The 23,318-nt window shown below is 42.0% G+C and overlaps 1 protein-coding gene across 1 annotated transcript in view; it reads right to left on the reverse strand.

The window, feature by feature from the left end:
• The window catches only part of REV3L (REV3 like, DNA directed polymerase zeta catalytic subunit), a 471,052-nt gene that overhangs the window by 51,205 nt on the left and 396,529 nt on the right, over positions 1-23,318 (reverse strand). The window contains exons 23-24 of the mRNA XM_053710865.1: positions 22,634-22,878; positions 12,282-12,390 (exon numbers count right to left, since the gene is read on the reverse strand). Coding sequence (XP_053566840.1) covers positions 12,282-12,390; positions 22,634-22,878 — 354 coding nt within the window. The remainder of the gene's footprint in view (positions 1-12,281; positions 12,391-22,633; positions 22,879-23,318) is intronic.

Consider the following 23,318-nt stretch of genomic DNA (forward strand, 5'->3'; position numbering starts at 1 on the left):
CAGGAGGCTGCTGACCAGCAGTCTCATAGGCTAAACGTATTATGCTACGAAGCCAAAAAGAGAGAGAGGTAGCAGAAGCTTTTTGACCTCTCCTCTGTCCAGAATAAACGACAAACAGGGAAGAAGTTTGGCGAAAATCTTTAGTTGCCTGCAAGTAGAACTTGAGGGCACGAACTACATCCAGATTGTGTAGAAGACGTTCCTTCTTTGAAGAAGGATTTGGACACAAGGATGGAACAACAATCTCTTGATTGATATTCCTGTTAGTGACCACCTTAGGTAAGAACCCAGGTTTAGTACGCAGAACTACCTTGTCTGAGTGAAAAATCAGATAAGGAGAATCACAATGTAAGGCTGATAACTCAGAGACTCTTCGAGCCGAGGAAATAGCCATTAAAAACAGAACTTTCCAAGATAACAATTTTATATCAATGGAATGAAGGGGTTCAAATGGAACACCCTGTAAAACGTTAAGAACTAAGTTTAAACTCCATGGCGGAGCAACAGCTTTAAACACAGGCTTGATCCTAGCTAAAGCCTGACAAAAAGCCTGGACGTCTGGATTTTCTGACAGACGCCTGTGTAACAAGATGGACAGAGCTGAAATCTGTCCCTTTAATGAACTAGCTGATAAACCCTTTTCTAACCCTTCTTGTAGAAAAGACAATATCCTAGAGATCCTAACCTTACTCCAGGAGTAATGTTTGGATTCGCACCAGTATAGGTATTTACGCCATATTTTATGGTAAATCTTTCTGGTAACAGGCTTCCTAGCCTGTATCAGGGTATCAATAACCGACTCAGAAAAACCACGTTTTGATAAAATCAAACGTTCAATTTCCAAGCAGTCAGCTTCAGAGAAGTTAGATTTTGATGTTTGAATGGACCCTGTATCAGAAGGTCCTGTCTTAGAGGTAGAGACCAAGGCGGACAGGATGACATGTCCACTAGATCTGCATACCAAGTCCTGCGTGGCCATGCAGGCGCTATTAGAATCACTGATGCTCTCTCCTGCTTGATTTTGGCAATCAATCGAGGAAGCAGCGGAAAGGGTGGAAACACATAAGCCATCCCGAAGTTCCAAGGTGCTGTCAAAGCATCTATCAGAACCGCTCCCGGATCCCTGGATCTGGACCCGTAGCGAGGAAGTTTGGCGTTCTGGCGAGACGCCATGAGATCTATCTCTGGTTCGCCCCAACGTCGAAGTATTTGGGCAAAGACCTCCGGATGAAGTTCCCACTCCCCCGGATGAAAAGTCTGGCGACTCAAGAAATCCGCCTCCCAGTTCTCCACTCCCGGGATGTGGATTGCTGACAGGTGGCAAGAGTGAGACTCTGCCCAGCGAATTATCTTTGATACTTCCACCATTGCTAGGGAGCTTCTTGTCCCTCCCTGATGGTTGATGTAAGCTACAGTCGTGATGTTGTCCGACTGAAACCTGATGAACCCCCGAGTTGTTAATTGGGGCCAAGCTAGAAGGGCATTGAGAACTGCCCTCAATTCCAGAATGTTGAATGAAAATTAGACTGTCTAGCCTTAGCTTTGGCTTTGTCTTGAGGTAGGGCGTGGCCCTTACCTCCTGTAATGTCAGCGATAATCTCTTTCAAACCGGGCCCAAATAAAGACTGCCCCTTGAAAGGTATATTAAGTAATTTGGACTTAGAAGTAACATCAGCTGACCAGGATTTTAGCCACAGCGCCCTACGTGCCTGTATGGCGAATCCTGAGTTCTTAGCCGTAAGTTTGGTTAAATGTACTACGGCCTCCGAAATGAAGGAATTAGCTAGTTTAAGGACTCTAAGCCTGTCCGTAATGTCGTCTAGCGTAGATGAACTAAGGTTCTCTTCAAGCGACTCAATCCAAAATGCTGCCGCAGCCGTAATCGGCGCGATACATGCAAGGGGTTTGTAATATAAAACCTTGTTGAACAAACATTTTCTTAAGGTAACCCTCTAATTTTTTATCCATTGGATCTGAGAAAGCACAGCTATCCTCCACCGGGATAGTGGTACGCTTAGCTAAAGTAGAAACTGCTCCCTCCACCTTGGGGACCGTTTGCCATAAGTCCCGAGTGGTGGCGTCTATTGGAAACATCTTTCTAAATATTGGAGGGGGTGAGAACGGCACACCGGGTCTATCCCACTCCTTAGTAACAATTTCAGTTAGTCTCTTAGGTATAGGAAAAACGTCAGTACTCGCCGGTACCGCAAAGTATTTATCCAACCTACACAGTTTCTCTGGTATTGCAACGGTGTTACAATCGTTGAGAGCTGCTAAGACCTCCCCTAGTAATACACGGAGGTTCTCCAATTTAAATTTAAAATTTGAAATATCTGAGTCCAATCTGTTTGGATCAGAACCGTCACCCACAGAATGAAGCTCTCCGTCCTCATGCTCTGCGAGCTGTGACGCAGTATCAGACATGGCCCTAGCATTGTCAGCGCACTCTGTTCTCACCCCAGAGTGATCACGCTTGCCTCTTAGTTCTGGTAATTTAGACAAAACTTCAGTCATAACAGTAGCCATATCTTGTAATGTTATCTGTAATGGCCGCCCAGATGTACTAGGCGCCAAAATATCACGCACCTCCCGGGCGGGAGATGCAGGTACTGCCGCGTGAGGCGAGTTAGTCGGCATAACTCTCCCCTCGCTGTTTGGTGAAATTTGTTCACATTGTACAGATTGACTTTTATTTAAAGTAGCATCAATACAGTTAGTACATAAATTTCTATTGGGCTCCACCTTGGCATTGGAACAAATGACACAGATATCTTCCTCTGAGTCAGACATGTTTAACACACTAGCAAAAAACTTACAACTTGGTTATAATCTTTTTTAGCAAAAAACGTACTGTGCTTCAAAGAGGTACTAACGATTAAATGACAGTTGAAATAATGAACTGAAAAACAGTTATAGCATCAAACTTTAAAACAACAAAACTTTTAGCAAAGGTTTGTTCCCATTAGTAAAATAACAATAATTAAATTTGACATAAAAAATACAAAGCAACGTTTTTATTCACAGTCACTATAAGAATTCTCACAGCTCTGCTGAGAGAATTTACCTCCCTTCAAAGAAGTTTGAAGACCCCTGAGATCTATCAGAGATGAACCGGATCATGCAGGAAATATAAAAGTAACTGACTGGTATTTTTTGATGCGTAGCAAAGAGCGCCAAAAACGACCCCTCCCTCTCCCACACAGCAGTGAAGAGAAACGAAACTGTCACAATTAAATCAAAAAAACTGCCAAGTGGAAAATAATGCCCAAATATTTATTCACACAGTACCTCAGCAATGTAAACGATTCTACATTCCAGCAAAAACGTTTAACATGATAGATAGTTATTAAAAAGGATTAGTGACCTTTAACAGAGTAGTTCCGGTGAAATACCATCCCCAGAATACTGAAGTGTATACATACATGTCATTTTAACGGTATGGCAGGATTTTCTCATCAATTCCATTCAGAAAAAAAAAAACTGCTACATACCTCAATGCAGATTCATCTGCCCGCTGTCCCCTGATCTGAAGCCTTTACCTCCCTCAGATGGCCGAGAACAGCAATATGATCTTAACTACTCCGGTTAAAATCATAGTAAAAAACTCTGACAGATTCTTCCTCAAACTCTGCCAGAGAAGTAATAACACGCTCCGGTGCTATTTTAAAATAACAAACTTTTGATTGAAGTCATAAAAACTAAGTATAATCACCATAGTCCTCTCACACATCCTATCTAGTCGTTGGGTGCAAGAGAATGACTGGGACTGACGTAGAGGGGAGGAGCTATATGCAGCTCTGCTGGGTGAATCCTCTTGCATTTCCTGTTGGGGAGGAGTTATATCCCAGAAGTAATGATGACCCGTGGACTGATCACACATAACAGAAGAAAATATGGACTTCTAACTTAACAGTGCTTAGTTAACAATATAACAAGATACTTCACACAAATCTTACTAAATCTCAGTAAATCTAAGAGAACTTTCAAAAAAGTATAATAAAACAAATTAGCCCACAAATGGCTCTATAAAACTTCAATTAAACCACCAGAAATTGTATATTGTTAATGCAACGGCCTATTTATATGCCAATTAATCTGGCCTGAAACAACCTCTTATTTAGCCACAATAAGACAAATTCTAAAATATATTGCAATAGCTACAATTAGCTTATGACATTAAAATACAAAAAATATTTCTAAATATTAATATTTAACACCAGTATACTTACTACCCTTGGTCTAAATAATATTTAATATAAGAATAAATTACCTTATAACTCACAGCTGTAGTAGTTTAACTATGCTGTAAATAATTTCTTTGCTAAAATCTATTAAAAGATAAAATAACCATTAATTTAATCTTTTTTAGATAAATCCGTTCAGTCATATGAGAGGTATTGCAATTCTGGAAATAAAAAGGTTAGGCCCAATTTTGCTTTCTAGAGACTGTGTCCACGGCAGCAAGTTATGTCACTCAGTCAAAATTGAGCAGCATGTCACCGCAGGGGTTCATTATCTATTTGGACCTTGTAGGCAGGAAACTCTATATATGGGCGTTCAGATCTGAAGGTGCCATGTGATAAAATTCCTTTGAAAAAACCCCCTATCTTTTTAGCTACACAATTGTTTGTTCCTTTTGATTTCTGATGTTCTGTTATCAGGGAAAGGGGGGTTGGTCTGTTGTGGCTATGGCCCATTTAACTCATGTCAGGGGAGATATTAGCTGACATGAAATATTAAATTGCGATACATGGCTAGTTATTCAATGTTACTTCACAGGTACCCTGACACTTCCTATTCATTCTGTGTCCTCTAGCTTGGGTATCAGTTCCAACTAGTAATTAGAATGACATTGTGGACTCTCCATATCTTAGGAAAGAAAACAAAATGTATGCTTACCCGATAAATTTCTTTCTTTCCGGATATGGAGAGTCCCTGACCCCACCCTTAATTAAGACAGTTATTTTTTACTAAACCTCAGGCACCTCTACACCTTTGTGTTATTCCTTTTTCCATTTCCCTTTGGTCGAATGACTGGGGATTATGTATAGGGGAGTAACACTTAACAGCTTTGCTGTGGTGCTCTTTGCCTCCTCCTGCTGGCCAGGAGTGATATTCCCACTAGTAATTGGAATGAGGTTGTGGACTCTCCATATCCGGAAAGAAAGAAATTTATCAGGTAAGCATACATTTTGTTTTTTGTTTTCTAGCTAGAGACACACTGGAGGCCTTTTGACCTTTACGTGGACCCAAGAAATGAATGAACAGACAGGATTTTCTAAAACCTTTGGTAGCCAGTAGGTAAAAATGTTTAAATCCCTTACGACATCCACATTATTTAAAAGTCTTTCCTTTGAATTTTGAGGATTAGGACAAAAAGAAGGAACTACAATCTATTGATCAATATTATCAGCAGACACTTTTGTTAAGAAAACATAATTTATGCTTACCTGATAAATTTATTTCTCTTGAAGTGTGTTCAGTCCACGGGTCATCCATTACTTATGGGATATATTCTCCTTCCCAACAGGAAGTTGCAAGAGGATCACCCAAGCAGAGCTGCTATATAGCTCCTCCCCTCACATGTCATATCCAGTCATTTCTCCCGAAACAAGACGAGAAAGGAGAAACTATAGGGTGCAGTGGTGACTGGAGTTATAATTTAAAATTTAGAACCTGCCTGGTGGAAGCCACAGCTCTAGTGGAATGAGCTGTAATTCTTTCAGGAGGCTGCTGTCCAGCAGTCTCATAGGCTAAACGTATTATGCTACGAAGCCAAAAAGAGAGAGAGGTAGCCGAAGCCTTTTGACCTCTCCTCTGTCCAGAGTAAACGACAAACAGAGAAGAAGTTTGCCGAAAATCTTTAGTTGCCTGCAAGTAGAACTTCAGGGCACGGACCACGTCTAGATTATGCAAAAGACGTTCCTTCTTTGAAGAAGGATTAGGACATAATGATGGAACAACAATCTCTTGATTGATATTCCTGTTAGAAACAACCTTAGGTAAAAACCCAGGTTTAGTACGCAAGACTACCTTGTCTGAATGAAAGATCAGATAAGGAGAATCACAATGTAAGGCAGATAACTCAGAGACTCTTCGAGCCGAGGAAATAGCCATCAAAAACAGAACTTTCCAAGATAAAAGCTTAATATCAATGGAATGAAGGGGTTCAAACGGAACACCCTGAAGAACTCTAAGAACCAAGTTTAAGCTCCACGGAGGAGCAACAGTCTTAAACACAGGCTTAATCCTGGCCAAAGCCTGACAAAAAGCCTGGACGTCTGGATTCTCTGCCAGACGCTTGTGTAAAAGAATAGACAGAGCAGAAATCTGTCCCTTTAGCGAACTAGCGGATAAACCCTTTTCTAAACCCTCTTGTAGAAAAGACAATATCCTAGGAATCTTAACCTTACTCCATGAGTAACTCTTGGATTCACACCAATATAAATATTTACGCCATATCTTATGGTAAATTTTTCTGGTCACAGGTTTCCGAGCCTGTATTAATGTATCAATAACCGACTCCGAGAAACCACGCTTCGATAGAATCAAGCGTTCAATCTCCACGCAGTCAGCCTCAGAGAAATTAGATTTGGATGGTTGAAAGGACCCTGAATTAGAAGGTCCTGCCTCAGAGGCAGAGACCATGGTGGACAGGACGACATGTCCACTAGGTCTGCATACCAGGTCCTGCGTGGCCACGCAGGCGCTATCAGAATCACTGATGCTCTCTCCTGTTTGATCTTGGCAATCAGTCGAGGCAGTAACGGAAAAGGTGGAAACACATAAGCCATGTTGAAAACCCAAGGGGCTGCTAGTGCATCTATCAGCACCGCTCCCGGGTCCCTGGACCTGGATCCGTAGCACGGAAGCTTGGCATTCTGGCGAGATGCCATGAGATCCAGTTCCGGTTTGCCCCAACGAAGAATTAGTTGAGCAAATATCTCCGGATGAAGTTCCCACTCCCCCGGATGAAAAGTCTGGCGACTTAGAAAGTCCGCCTCCCAGTTCTCCACGCCTGGGATGTAGATCGCTGACAGGTGGCAAGAGTGAGACTCTGCCCAGCGAATTATCTTTGAGACTTCTAACATCGCTAGGGAACTCCTGGTTCCTCCTTGATGATTGATGTAGGCTACAGTCGTGATGTTGTCCGACTGAAACCTGATGAAACTCAGTGTTGCTAACTGAGGCCAAGCTAGGAGAGCATTGAATATTGCTCTTAATTCCAGAATGTTTATTGGAAGGAGTTTCTCCTCCTGAGTCCACGATCCCTGAGCCTTTAGGGAGTTCCAGACTGCGCCCCAGCCTAGTAAGCTGGCATCTGTTGTTACAATCGTCCAATCTGGTCTGCGAAAGGTCATTCCTTTGGACAGATGAACCCGAGACAACCACCAGAGAAGAGAATCCCTGGTCTCCTGGTCCAGATACAGTAAAGGGGACAGATCTGAGTAATCCCCATTCCACTGACTTAGCATGCATAATTGCAGCGGTCTGAGATGCAGGCGCGCAAATGGCACTATGTCCATTGCCGCGACCATTAAGCCGATTACTTCCATGCACTGAGCTACTGATGGGCTTGGAATGGAATGAAGGACACGGCAAGCATTTAGAATTTTTGACAACCTGGACTCCGTCAGGTAAATCTTCATCTCTACAGAATCTATAAGAGTCCCTAGGAAGGGGACCCTTGTGAGTGGAAACAGAGAACTCTTTTCCATGTTCACTTTCCACCCATGCGACCTCAGAAATGCTAGAACTATCTCTGTATGAGATTTTGCATTTTGAAAACTTGACGCTTGTATCAGAATGTCGTCTAGGTACGGAGCCACCGCAATGCCTCGCGGTCTTAGTACCGCCAGAAGCGAACCCAGAATCTTTGTAAAAATTCTCGGAGCCGTAGCTAACCTGAAGGGAAGAGCTACAAACTGGTAATGCCTGTCTAGAAAGGCAAACCTTAGGTACCGATAATGATCTTTGTGAATCGGTATGTGAAGGTAGGCATCCTTTAAGTCCACTGTGGTCATATATTGACCCTCTTGGATTATGGGTAGGATGGTCCGAATGGTTTCCATCTTGAACGATGGAACCCTTAGGAATTTGTTTAAGATTTTTAAGTCTAAGATTGGTCTGAAGGTTCCCTCCTTTTTGGGAACCACAAACAGATTTGAGTAAAACCCTAGCCCTTGTTCCGTTCGCGGAACTGGGTGGATCACTCCCATCACTAAGAGGTCTTGTACACATTGTAGAAATGCCTCTTTCTTTACTAGGTTTGTTGATAACCTTGACAGATGAAACCTCCCTTGAGGAGGAGAAGTTTTGAAATCCAGAAGGTATCCCTGAGATATAATCTCCAACGTCCAGGGATCCTGTACATCTCTTGCCCAAGCCTGGGCAAAGAGAGAAAGTCTGCCCCCCACTAGATCCGTCTCCGGAAAGGGGGCCCTGTCTTCATGCTGTCTTAGGGGCGGAAGTAGGCTTTCTGGCCTGCTTGCCCTTGTTCCATGACTGGTTGCCTTTCCAACCTTGTCTGTAACTAGCAGTAGTTCCTTCCTGTTTTGGAGCGGAGGAAGTTGATGCTGCTCCTGCCTTGAAATTACGAAAGGCACGAAAATTAGACTGTTTGGCCTTGGATTTGGCCCTGTCCTGAGGAAGGGAGTGGCCCTTACCTCCAGTAATGTCAGCAATAATTTCCTTCAAGCCGGGCCCGAATAAGGTCTGCCCTTTGAAAGGAATATTCAGTAGTTTAGATTTAGAAGTTACATCTGCTGACCAGGATTTAAGCCATAGCGCTCTGCGCGCCTGTATGGCGAATCCGGAATTCTTAGCCGTAAGTTTGGTTAAATGCACTACGGCATCCGAAACAAACGCATTAGCTAGCTTAAGCGTTCTAAGCTTGCTCAAAGTCTCATCCAATGGTGCTGTGCGAATCGCCTCTTCCAGAGACTCAAACCAGAATGCCGCTGCAGCAGTGACAGGCGCAATGCATGCAAGAGGCTGTAATATAAAACCTTGTTGAACAAACATTTTCTTAAGGTAACCCTCTAATTTTTTATCCATTGGATCTGAGAAAGCACAACTATCCTCCACCGGGATAGTGGTACGCTTGGCTAAAGTAGAAACTGCTCCCTCCACCTTAGGGACCGTCTGCCATAAGTCTCGTGTGGCGGCGTTTATAGGGAACATTTTTCTAAATATCGGAGGAGGGGAAAAGGGCACACCAGGTCTATCCCACTCCTTACTAATAATTTCTGTAAGCCTTTTTGGTATAGGAAAAACGTCAGTACACACCGGTACCGCATAGTATTTATCCAGCCTACATAATTTCTCTGGGATTGCCACCGTGTCACAATCATTCAGAGCCGCTAACACCTCCCCTAGCAACACGCGGAGGTTCTCAAGCTTAAATTTAAAATTTTAAATTTCTGAATCCGGTCTCCCCGAATCAGAACCGTCACCCACAGAATGAAGCTCTCCGTCCTCATGTTCTGCAAATTGTGACGCAGTATCAGACATGGCTCTCGTGTCATCGGCGCGCTCTGTCCTTAACCCAGAGCTATCGCGCTTGCCTCTTAACTCGGGCATATTGTATAATACTTCTTTCATAACATTAGCCATATCATGTAAAGTGATTTGTAAGTGCCTTGATGTACTTGGCGTCTCAATCTCACGCACCTCCCGAGCGGGAGACGAAGGTACTGACACGTGAGGAGAGTTAGACGGCATAACTTCCCCCTCGTTGTCTGGTGATAATTTCTTTATCGGTACAGATTGACTTTTATTCAAAGTAATATCAATACAATTGGTACACATATTTCTATTGGGCTCCACATCGGCTTTTGAACATAATGAACAAGCAGATTCCTCTGTATCAGACATGTTTAAACAGACTAGCAATGAAGCTAGCAAGCTTGGAAATTACTTTCAATAAGTTTACAAGCAATATAAAAAACGCTGCAGCGCTTTTAGAAAACACAGTTGAATTAACAAAGAACTAATTCAGTTATAGTCAACAATTCTTAACGGTAAATGTATTAATTAGCAGAGGATTGCACCCATTAGCAAAAGGATGATTAACCCCTCAATACCCAAAAACGGATATCAAATTAAGATTTAACGCTTTTATCACAGTCAAACACACTGTCACAGGTCTGCTGTGACTGATTACCTCCCTCAAAAACGAATTTTGAAGACCTCTGAGCTCTCTAGAGACGTCCTGGATCAAGGAGGAAGAAGCAGGAAGACTGTGCTAGAATTTTAACTGCGCAACAAGGCGCTAAAAAAAGGCCCCTCCCACTCATATTACAACAGTGGGAGACCTGATATAACGGTTTCTATGCAGAAAAATACGTTAGCCATGTGGAAAAAAATCATGCCCAAAAAGGATTTATCACCAAAGTACCTCACAAAACGAATAACATGCCAGTAAACGTTTTAAAAACAAACTTTTTCAATGTCATGCAAAGTTATCACTAAGCCTGCTACCAGTCGCTTCTACTGCAGATAAGGCTTAAGCATTATTTCAGTATTAACAGTATTTTCTCAGTCAAATTCTAGTCCCTAGAAAATAACTCAACTGCGCATACATTTATCAGCCTGATACCAGTCGCTACTACTGCATTTAAGGCTGTACTTACATCATGTGGGTAACAGCAGTGTTTTCTTAGTCAATTCCATTCCCAGAAAATATTGTACTGCACATACCTCATTTGCGGGGGACCCCGCATGCTATTCCCATTTTCTGAAGTTACCTCACTCCTCAGAATGTCGAGAACAGCCAGTGGATCTTAGTTACGCCTGCTAAGATCATAGAAAAACGCAGGCAGATTCTTCTTCCAAATACTGCCTGAGATAGAAAAACAGCACACTCCGGTGCCATTTAAAATAACAAACTTTTGATTGAAGAATAATTAAGTAAAAACTCCAACTCCTCTCGCGACCTCCTTCTTTGTTGAGGGTTGCAAGAGAATGACTGGATATGACATGTGAGGGGAGGAGCTATATAGCAGCTCTGCTTGGGTGATCCTCTTGCAACTTCCTGTTGGGAAGGAGAATATATCCCATAAGTAATGGATGACCCGTGGACTGAACACACTTAACAAGAGAAATCAAACTTAGTCTTTAAGACCGCCTTATCTTGGTGAAAAATATGATAAGGAGAATCATAAGAGCTGATAACTCAAACTCTTCTAGCAGAAAAAAATGCAAGTAAAAACAAAACCTTCCAAGATAGATTTTTTAAATCTAGGAATGCTAAGCGTGCTAACCAGAAACATGAGCACAAAAACTTTATTGTGCATCGGCTTTTACTACGGAACATGCTATAAAGCCAGAGCACTTTACATCTAGAGCACGCAAAGAAAAATCCAAGATGCACTATAATAAAATCGAATACGCACTATTAATCCTTAGAGTGGGGGACACACTAAATATAAAGAATAAAATAACCAGGACTAATAAAATATAAAACAGAGTTCCCTACTGTCCTCTCAGTCTCCAGGACACACATACCATAACAAAGGTAGACTAATGTGTGAGTATGTCTGCTAAGTCCCCTGGGCTATGATGTACCATGTCCCTACTAATTGCCTGTGGGGCTATGAGAGTGCCAGTGAAATCTGTACTTACCTGTCTAGCACCTGTACCACTGGGCTTACTGCTGAAGAGTAACTGCTTCCAGTGAGTAGACAATCCAGTGCTGAGCACATTACAGCAGAGGATATAAATGAAGGAGTATACCGACAAACCAACAGGATGAGGCAAGAAAACTGTTCCCTCCAACACCTGTAGCAGGACTGTGACTAACTCCAGCATCAAGAGTAATTGTGTCACTACCCCATACTCCAGCCCACCCACCTCTGTCTCTCAGTAGTAGCTTTCTAAGGGGAAAAAATGGGTCTCAACTCAGTCTGAGATCACCTCTCAACAAAGAATCATAAGAGCACCTCAACTCTTCACCCACCTCCTGGGGGGCAAATTTTAAACTGGCAAACCAGTGAGGTAGGAGGGATGAAGTGCTCTTGTGAGTTTGGGGAAACTTTGCCTCCTAGTAGCCAGGAGTTAAAACCAATGCGTATCGGATTGTGGACTCTCACCATCTTATGAAAGAATACTAATTTTCTATGGAGTTATAACTAACTTGCACATGTATGAACATATTCACACTAAGTTTTATGGTGCTACAAGTAATGAGATATGGAAGCCACCAATGGTGATGGATAATGAAAAATATTAACCATATGGAAAAGAGAACTGTATATTTGGAAGCATGGCAAAGTTTTTACCTTAACAAAAGCAATTCCATTTGGAGATATTGTAATATCATGCCGGGTCTGGTACAGTAGATCTGGAGGGATGCGCAGAGATGTGCAGCCAAATTTGAATTCGTCATTCCTGGAAAACAAACAATAAAAATTAAGCCTCTATTACTAAAATAAAAATGATCTACTGTACATAATTCTACCAAAATGAGTATGTTTCTTAAAGGGGACATTAAACATTAAATAAATGTTATAACTCTCCTTCAAATACCGTCAGTGTAACCCAAGTTCCATAATGGCATCACCCATGGTTAGAGGGCGGTGCATAAAATGTATTTAGTGTCTAATGTCCCTTTAAACTAACAGAAAATTTAAATTATTGCATTCTTTTAAAGAGCATGGTAAACTAGCCATTTTAACCTCAAAATCTTTTGGGATCCAGACTTTATTCCTAGTGGCACAATTAGTGGTGTCCAAAGACCTATGCATGTATTTTGTTATGGAGTTAGGTTACCTCTTCAAACCTGATCAAGAACAATGTACCAGTTACATGAAAAAGGTTATGTTTCAACAAAAACAAAACAACAGTAATTAGGCCAAGAAAACACACAAATAGTGATAGATCATACATTCTAGGGCTGCAACCAACGATTATTTTCATAATTGATTAATCGGCCGATTATTTTTTCGAATAATCGACTAAAAAATATATATTTAAAATAAAATCCACATACTGAGTGTTACAAATATAAACCTCCGACTAAAACTTTACATTTACACAACTGTTGTCCAATTTTTAAGCAGCAGAACAATTTTTTTTTAATTAAGCAAAACAAAACCACAAAACTGTTTGAAAAGAGGTAGAACTAGTAATAGGTAGACTATCACTGTTTATAACATTCTGTTACTCTTTCAGAAACTTTGCATTGAAATGCAAAAATGTCTACATGACCACATGCTCCTGGCTGAGGCTGGCTCTCTTTTTACAGCTATTTTGCCTGCAGCAGAGAAGAGGTGCTCAGATGGTGTTGAGGTGCCTGAGTAGGGTTTTGCCAATATCGCCAAGGTGGGATATTTATCTTTGTTAGCTCCACCAATGCAAAGGGGCCTCTTAAAGTAAGCCTGGACTTTGTTCAAACATAAAAATATCTTGAATATCTATATGCAATGGTAAACAACCAGCTATAAGGTTAGGGATAAAATATCTAGTCTGCTCTTAAAATAACAGATGTATACTTGAAGGTTGAATCTGGTACATATTACAATTAATTAAAAATATAAAAAAAATAAGAAAAGTCAAAAGAGCTATGGACTATATATCAATAACAGGACAAAGCCATACACATTTATCTATACCGTAAATATAATCAGTAATAGCATGCATTCGGCTAATAATTGTGCAAAAACATAATAGTGCACATCAATTCAAACAACAGCTCCTATTAATCTAGGACTAGGGGTAAATAACAAGCTTGGCACTCTATCATGCAAAGCATGGTCCCAAATCACCTGATTTAATACAAACAGTCCAATTAATGACTCCTATTATTTCTGGGTTGCACATAAGCCAGAAGTAGTTGTAAACTTAAAAAGAAACTTATACCGTCCTGAAAAAGAGAAAAGTAAATGTCTGTAGATGTCCTATAGGCTTAAAGACATAACCATAAAACACAATACCATGTGCAGGAGCTCATTGGAGTGAAGCAGTTGGTGCTGTGCACAGACAAACTAACTGCAAACCAACTAATCGATTATGAGATTCGTTGACAACTATTTTTATACTCTATTATTATCGATTAGTTGTTGCAGCTCTAATACATTCCTTAAATTGCAGGTGCCGACAACTTTGAATTTGTTTATAAAAAACAGAAAAACTTAAATTATGCTTACCTGATAATTTTATTTTCTTCAGATGGAAAGAGTCCACAGCTGCATTCATTACTTTTGGGAAAATAAGAACCTGGCCACCAAAAGGAGGCAGACACCCAAGCCAAAGGCTTAAATACTCCTCCCACTTCCCTCATCCCCCAGTCATTCTGCCGAGGAACAAGGAAACAGTAGACGAAATATCAGGGTGAAAAGGTGCCAGAAGAATAAAAATACAGATGCCCCACATAAAAAATATGGGTGGGGAGCTGTGGACTCTTTCCATCTAAAGAAAATAAAATTATCAGGTAAGCATAATTTAAAGGGCCATAATACCCAAATGTTTAAACACTTGAAAATGATGAAGCATAGCTGTATGTAAAAAAAGAAAGATATTTTACCTCAAAAGTTCCTCAATATCCACATCCCATTGTAAAGGATTTCTAAGCAGCATATTAGTATGTCTGTCCCGGGACAGCTGAAAGGATGAGCCTCGTGCACTCTCATATTATTTCCCTATTCAGATTAGGGAAGTTTACAATGAAATCTCATGAGAGTTAAGTCAAATCTCATGAGATCACAGTAAAAGTTCATGACCTCAGCACTGCTGATGCTGATTGGCTGCTGTTCATTTCTTCATTTTTATTATTTTTTTTACCTGCAGCTGAGCAACAGCTGAGTATATCTTTTTACACAGAACTTACTCTGCTGAGCTGAGGAGATTGTGAGGTAAAATATCTCCTTTTTTACATAGAGATGCTCAGGTGATATTTTCCTGTCAGCTTTTTACAGTTATACGGCATCAGTTTCAAGTGATTTAGCATATGAGTTTTATGTCCCTTTAAGTTTTTCTTCATAAATGGAAAGAGTCCACAGCTGCATTCCTTACTTTTGGGAAAACAATACCCAAGCTATATAGAGGACACTGAATGCCAAGACGGGAGGGTACAAAAGGTGGCCCATTCTAAAGGCACCAGGCCTGAAACCACTACCCAACAAAACCCTGCTTCGTCCGAAGCCGAGAAACATTGAAAAGAAAAAAGGCCCAAGGACACTGTCCCGCAGATAGCCCGGAAGCCTAGCTAGAGACCGCAAAATCAGACTCAACTGAACCAACAGTCCTCCAGGAGACACCATCGCCCAGCAGTCGGTCCCCAACCACAGCCCCTTCACTAGCAAAGGGAACACCAACCCAAAACTCTCAAAGGAATAAGGCAAGGAGAACCAAATGGAAACGGAAAGGTCACCACGATTCCATAAAAGAAAGAACTCCCAGAGTGAGCCCAGCTCACAAAGACCCAAATGGGTCCTGACCGGGCATCAGCACAGAGAAAACTTTCCTCTCAACATCATGCGAAGCACAGAGAAAGACAACTAATGACGGAGTCCTCAAAACGTCAGAACTTAGAATACTGAAGTATTCAACACATAATACGTGTAGCAGACCCAGACGAGGTAAATACCTGAGTCAAGAACACGCAGTCATCATCAGGATGACAGAGAAAGAAATACTTGCAGAGAAGTAAAAAATGGCCAAACAAGAGATCAGATTGCAAAAACTCCAAGATAAAGAGCACACTCCAGGCAATCTAAGCCGCCAGACCGACACTTAGGTCTCAAAAAGGGAGAAGCACAGAACCTCAACTAGGCCCACTGTTCCCCCGAAGATGAACAACAATCTCAGAACCTACTCCCAGCCGGACCAGCCCAAGCGTCGGCAGGTCTGAAAACAGGGGAACAAAAGAACCCCAACACCAGCTCCCAAAAGAGCGGAAGAATGGCCCCAGCCATTACAACAGAGTTCGGGTGCCCCGAAACTCCTCAGAGACAGTCGACAAGGCCCAAGACCCAAATCTAGCAAAAAAAGGCCAAACATAGTCTCAACGCAGAGCCAGCAAGACTCCAGATAGAACAGAACAAACCAGACATCATGTCTCCCTTCAACATAGGTTAAATCCTCTGTTCCACCTCCTGAATGTAGGAGAAGCCCTAAGACAAGGACCACACCTCCGTGAGGAGAACAAGCCCCCCTAAGAAAAAGGGGCCATTAAATACAGAGCACCTGCCCACAAGACACAAGCTGAACAAGAGATCAATCTCCAACGCAGATGAACTTGAAAGGAATCCCCTTAGAAAATAGCCTGCTAGCACACCGACAAGGTGCAATAGCTGCAGCAGATACCCTGCAAACCCTTCGCCTGCTGAACTGCAAAGCCATCAGGTTACTTTAGCCAACTGCCCAAAGGAAACCGTTCAAGAAGCGTAAGGCAAGCCCCATGAGCATCAGCACACAGAAAACCTGGGCAACCGTGACCAGGTCAACTAGCCAGACCAAAGGTCATAGCCTAAGTTCCCTGGAAGTGGAGAACCCAGAACCTGCCCTAAAGTCTGCAAAGTCCGGAAACAACCAGCAACAGGAACCACAAGGGAAAACGCTGAGAGAAAGCCTCAGCAACCAGACGAACCAGGGCGATGACAGGTCCGAGCACCCAATTGTTTAAAAACTAACAATAACTTAAATTATGATTATCAGTTAATTTCTTTTCCATCAAGGGCAGGAGAGTCCACGGCTTCATTCATTATTATTGGGAATTAAGAACCTGGCCACCAGGAGGAGGCAAAGACACCCCAGCCAAAGGCTTAAATACCTCCCCCACTTCCCTCATCCCCCAGTCATTCTTTGCCTTTCGTCACAGGAGGATGGCAGAGGAGTGCCGGAGTTTCGGAGTAGTCTCTTACGGAGGGTAGTACTCTTCGCATTGGGACTGGAGTTTTAATTAGTCCTGTCAGCCTCTCAGTGAGGGCCCGGGTGAAAGTTAAAGTCCGGAGATGCAGGGAGAGTCTTTCTGCGAAACCATCCCAACTCATATTAACAGCTCCATAAGCAATCTGCGTTGACGAGTTTCGCTGCCTGCTTTCTACACTCAAGTCCATGTCAGGAACGACGCTACTAACCTGTCACACTTGAAGGGCCATGTTCCTGTTCCACGGCGTAGATTCTGGTAAGATTGTTTCATTTTTTATTAATTATGATAACATAGAAGACAGGCTCACAGTGTGGCGCCTTTTTATCTTTACAGAATCGAGGGTTAATATTCCTGCAAGGGGGATTATTGAACAGGGGGGGTTATACATGATATTGTTTATTGTGTCATTGCTGCGTTATGTGCAAGATGAGGCTCTGGCAATGTATAGAACTTTCAGGTTACTTGCGGGAATCTTGCGCGACCATTTTTGGCGCGATTTTCCCTAGTGCAGGGGCGGTCCTGCCAGGCATTCCACGTGTCTGGGTGTGTCTATCTATCCTTCTCTGTTGATCTGCGGCGAAGGAGACGTAGCGGTTTCTGTAGTCCGGGTCCTAGGAGGTGATGAGTGCCCGGCCATTGGTGTATAAAGGTGCGTTTTTGTAAATTAAGTTAGTCTACCCATAAGCACAAGCGATGGAGGACTGACGCGTTAGAGGGCTCTCCCTCCTTAACAAAGTCTCATTCCTGTGTTTATTGTGAGAAGGTTCTGGTAGATTAGATTGCTCAACTATGTTCCACATGCCTTGATAAAATTACCACATCTAAAGGTAAACGGATAACTAGTACTACTGAGCCGTCCACCTCTGAGGGTTCTTCGATCTGGGAGGTGCGCTCCCTACATTAATCTCCGATTGCACATGCAGCACCCCGGGGTCCAACCGTTACTCCTTCGGGAGAGATTTGCTGGCCGTCAGACTTTGCGGACAAACTGGAATTGCCGGTTTCAAAAGTGATCCATGCCTTACCACGTTCTGCTAAGCGCAAGGTTTATCATAGCGGCCCGGCCCAGGGTTTGTCATCGCCGATGAAAGATCCAGAGGCTCTATATGATGACGAGGCCCACTTCGACTCTTCGGAGGACCCTTCTGGGTCGGAGTCCGTGTCATCTAAACCTCCGGCGGCAGAGGAGCCTAGTTATAGGTTTAGGAACTGAAAATGTTCCCTGTGTATCGGAACGTGAAGGTATGCATCCTTCAGGTCTATTGTGGTCATAAACTGTCCTTCCTAAAACAGAGGAAGGATTGACTGTATGGTCTCCATCTTGAAAGAGGGAACACTCAGAAACTTGTTTAGGCACTTTAGGTCCAAAATTGGATGAAAAGTTCCCTCCTTCTTTGGAACCACGAAAAGGTTTGAATAAAACCCCAAACCTCTTTCTGCTGTAGGTACCAGGACAATTACTGCTAGAGAGGAGAGATCCCGTACACAACCTAAGAAGGCAGCCCTCTTTTCTGTCATGTAGACAGACTAAGGAGAAGGAATCTGCCCCTGGGTGGATGAGACTACAACCTTCAGGACCCAAGGATCCTATACATCCTGGAACTAAGTGTCTGAAAAAAGAGACAGCCTGCCCCCTACTCGATCCGATCCCGGGCCATCCGTTCATGCCGATTTGTTCGCCGTGGTCTTCTTAGTCTGTTTGGACTTATTCCAGGATTGAGCCGGCTTCCATGTACTCTTGGGCTGCTCGGACTTGGAGGAAGATTGCTGTTGTTGTGATTTGTCAGAACCAAAATTAGACAATTGCCGTAATTTAGGCCTTTTCTTCTTAGGTCTATTCTTCTTATGTGGTAGGAAGGCACCTTTCCCTCCAGTAATTGTAGAAATAATGGAGTCCAGCCCGTGACCAAATAAAATCTTCCCCTTGAACGGAAGAGAAAGGAGTCTGGATTTGAAGTCATATCCGCAGACCAAGACTTCAACCAGAGAGCCCGGCGGGCTAGGACTGCAAAGCCAGAAGCCTTTGCATTTATGCGAATAATCTGCCTATTCACGTCACAGATGAAGGAGTTAGCAATTCTCAGAGCCTTAATTCTCTCATGAATATCCTCGAGGGAAGTCTCCAACCTCAATGAGCTCCGACAGAGTGTCGCACCAGTAGGTAGCTGCTCCAGCAACCGCAGCTCCAGCTGCCGCCGGTTGAAATAAAAACCCTGTATTTTGAAACATCTTCCTCAGAAAGGTTTCAATTTTCTTATCCATAGGCTCTCTAAAAGAAGAACTATCCTCCAGAGGGATAATAGTACACTTAGCCAGAGACTATCACTAGCACTATCCACCTTAGGGATGGAACCCCACAAGTCAGAGTCAGGGACCGGGAATAATTTTATAAAAGTAGACAAGGGGGGGGGGAAATAGAAGTTCCTATTCTTTCCCATTCGTTACTAATAATGTTCGCCATCTTAACTGGCACAGGAAAAGTCAGAGGAACCTTCCTGTCTTCATAAACCCTGTCTAATTTAGGGATTTTGGGTTCCTCAGGGAGTGTAGCCTCTGGAACCTCAAGCGTAGACAGAACCTCCTTTAATAAAAAACGCAGATGCTCAATTTTAAATCTAAAGGAGGGTTCCTCCGCTGAAGGAGGTTTAGAAACTGAAGTCTCCAACTCAGAAAGTTCACCCTCTGAAGCTACAGAGGTTAACTCATCCTCTGATAGCTGGGGCATAGAAGCTAAATCCGACAAATATTTAGATTACTCTAAGTCAGGAGAACTATGTTTAACCTTTATCTTGCGTTTGTTAGAGCGAAGTAAGGCAATCAGGGCCACAGACATTGCTGATTGTAACTGCGCGGCAAAGTCCGCAGGAAAAAAGCCCCCTCCAGATGGAGGATTAGATGAGCCGCAAGGAACTGCATGTGGAGCTGTTAGTGTAGAAAGGGTAGTAATCTCTCGGGACCCAGATTCCTGAGAGGTAGACGGCTTAGAGGGGCTAATAGCGCTATGGAGTATTAGCAGGCCTGTCTCCCTTCTTAGACTTTAGAACAGTGCTTAGGCAAATGGAACAAAAATGAGCAGGCGGGCAAACCACGGCCTCCTCACAATATAAACAGAAATTATTAATCAGTACAGAAGGAGCAGAACCTTCTAATGTAATATCAGAGTCCTCCATAGCTAGGATATCTTCACAGAAGGACAGTTAACACTTTATTAAAAAAAATTGCACCTTTATAATCCCAATGGCTGGGGCACTCACCACCTCCTAGACCCAGGCAGCTAACAGAGAAAACGCTCTCCTTAGGAGCGATGTTCATAGCAAGATCGTTGGAAAAACTTAAAGACTGCACTCGGTTACATGGTGCGGAGGACAGGACTTCCCCTGCTATGAAAAAGGCGCCAAGCTATTATGAGCTGCGCAACACACCAAAGTGAAAGTGAAACCTGTTTGATCCAAGCCAAAAGCACACTCAGTCTATGAGCCCAAAAAACTCTCACATAAAAGCAGTTATAAATAACCCTTTGCTGTTCAAATAATCTCCCTGAAGGAGATATTAACCCTTGATCCTACCGAGGCATAAAGGAGCCACACTGTGACCCTGTATAACAAAGGAGTATATATAAAATGATCTTACCTCCAGGATCTATGCTGTGAAACAGACACAGCCACTCAAGTGTGACAGTCTTGCAGCAACGCCTCTGACATGGACTTGAGTGTGTAACAGCAAGCAGTGAACTTGTCAACACTGATTGCCCAGGAGCTGTTAGGCAGCAGTCTGGATGGGTTCGCAGAAAAACTTACCCTGCATCTCCAGACTCTAACTTTCATCATAAATCTCACTGGGAGGTTGACATGATTACTTAAAACTCCAGTCCTTTCTTGAAGGGAACATACCCATTACAGGACTATCCAAATCTTCTGACACTTCTCTGCCACCTCCTATAGTGACGAAAGGCAAAGAATGACTGGGGGATAAGAGAAGTGGGAGGGATATTTAAGCCTTTGGCTGGGGTGTCTTTGCCTCCTCCTGGTGGTCAGGTGTTGTATTTCCCAACAGTAAGGAATTAAGTCGTGGATTCTCCCTGCCTTATGGAAGGAAAGACACATATCTCAAGTGGAAACTTTGTTTCAGGTGTGGGGCCAGACCTAATTCAGGGTCTCCACCTCCCTTAGGGATTTACCCACAAGGGGCAAGAAGAAGGGAAAAGGAAATGGATATATCCATTTAGGGTGAGAATAATGGCATTAAGGGAGAGGGAGAAACTCCAAAACACCTCCAAAGGTTCTTCACATACACACACACACAGACACACACTACATAAAGGCGAGTACAGGCTAAATATAATATAGTAAACACTATCCTTGGAAGTATGCATTTGATACCATAGAATAACTGGAGCACAAACCTCGCCGAGGTATATTCAAGACCTCTCAGCTATGCAATCAATCCTTGGGGTGGGGGGAGGTGATGGCTCTGCAGTAGGAAGTTTAGCAGTTAAAGGGACACTGAACCCAATTTTTTTCTATCGTGATTCAGATAAAGCATGCAATTTTAAGAAACTTTCAAATTTACTCCTATTATCAAATTATTTTCATTCTCTTGGTATCTTTATTTGAAATGCAAGAATGTAAGTTTAGATGCCGGCCCATTTTTGGTGAACACATTGTGTTGTTCTTGCTGATTGGTGGGTAAATTGGGTAAATTGACCTACCAATAAACAAGTGCTTTCCATGGTTCTGAACCCAAAAAATAGCTTATATGGCTTCTTTTTCAAATAAAGAAAGCAAGAGAACAAAGAAAAATTCATAATAGAAGTAAATTAGAAAGTTGTTTAAAATTGCATGCTCTATCTAAATCACGAAAGAAAAATTTTGGGTTCAGTGTCCCTTTATTAAAAGGCAGCAAATGTTGCAATAATTGTGAGCAACAGTAAATGTGAGTTAAATTAGAAGAACTTTAAGAGAGACAAATTCATACACATCACATGCCATTACAGAAAAAACCCTCAGTTCAGGCAAACCGTGAGTGAGTGGTCCATATGGCTGCTATGGCTTTTATGCATAAAGAGCAGGAGAAACATGGCTCACTGCTTTGGCTGCTAGCTCTGTCCCCTGCATTACAGCATTTCATTATTTTATTTATTATTATTCTTGCGCTTTAGCTTGCGTCTAGCTTTGTGTTTATCCACCTTACAGCTCCTGAGCAAATACACAGGATTGGCTTACAATTTAGTCTCCATTTATATTTTTTACACCAGTATGTACTTTTAAGGATAGAGAGAAGTATTTAAAGTAGATTCACATTTTGTTGATCAAACCTTCCCTTAAACTAAGAAATAACAAATATTCTAATATTGTGAAGAAAATAGAAAAACCTATTACTGTACCAGAATAGATTTCTGTCTCTAGGGAGTTAAGAGAATGGTCATTTACACAAATGTCTGTAGCCTCCCATGTAAAGTTTTTTTTAGTCAAATTCAACATTAAATACAACCTGGCTGAGATCAGGTTTTTGACCAATCCCCATACAGAGAGGGGCAATGAATATAGACGCCCCTTTTATGGAAGGCCAAGCAATAGCTCACAAGAAAAATTATATGACATACAGTATATATATAATAAAAGAAAACAATGAATTTCAACTAAACATTTTCAAAAAGGATTAACACATTTATTAAACTTTTTTTTTTTATCCTTTACAGTCCTAGTGCTTTTATTAAGCTATCATATTAGTAGTCTTAATAAATTAAAAAAAAAAAAAACTTACTTTCCAAGGTATTCCATGTTTCCAAGGCAAGTAGAGTAACAATAGTTATAAGCTATTACAATGGATGGGTACAATGACTGAAAATCCAAAACTAAAATGGAATTGCTGTAGAATTTTGACTCTGGTTCCATCACAAGAGGAATACACTGAGGGGCTCTCATTTGAGACCGTTGTTGGGCACTGGGAGTGACAGGGATGTAATTCATTGGCTTGGCAATACGAAGCATCATTGATTCCACACGGTACTAAATTGAAGTAAGAAAAAGGGGCTATTTAAAACAATCTGAACCAGAAGAATAAAAATAAAAAAATAAAATACATTTTAAATTGACAAATGCCTAGTCACATAATACAGCGTTTTAGTCTTTATGATCAGTTGTAAAAATAATATGGGTCTGTAGTAGCTAATGTTTTAGCTCCATTTAAAAATAATAAGGCAGAAAAACAAACTTTTAAACCCTGTAATCACGTTATTAATTGAATTTGTACAGTTCCCATTCTGGAGTTAAGTTAAACTATTCAAAATGTATCCCATGTGTTGAGTTACGTAGCCTTTGACAAACAAGAAATGCAGTTTCGCTTCTGATAGTACAAAACCAGCTACAGCAGCATCATACATTACAAAATACTACTATGTTCTGTATTTAAAATTGGCAGTGGAAGGTAAGACTGTAAGTAAAGAAAC

The sequence above is a fragment of the Bombina bombina genome, chromosome 4, assembly GCF_027579735.1.
Source record: "Bombina bombina isolate aBomBom1 chromosome 4, aBomBom1.pri, whole genome shotgun sequence".
NCBI classification, from domain to species: domain Eukaryota; kingdom Metazoa; phylum Chordata; class Amphibia; order Anura; family Bombinatoridae; genus Bombina; species Bombina bombina.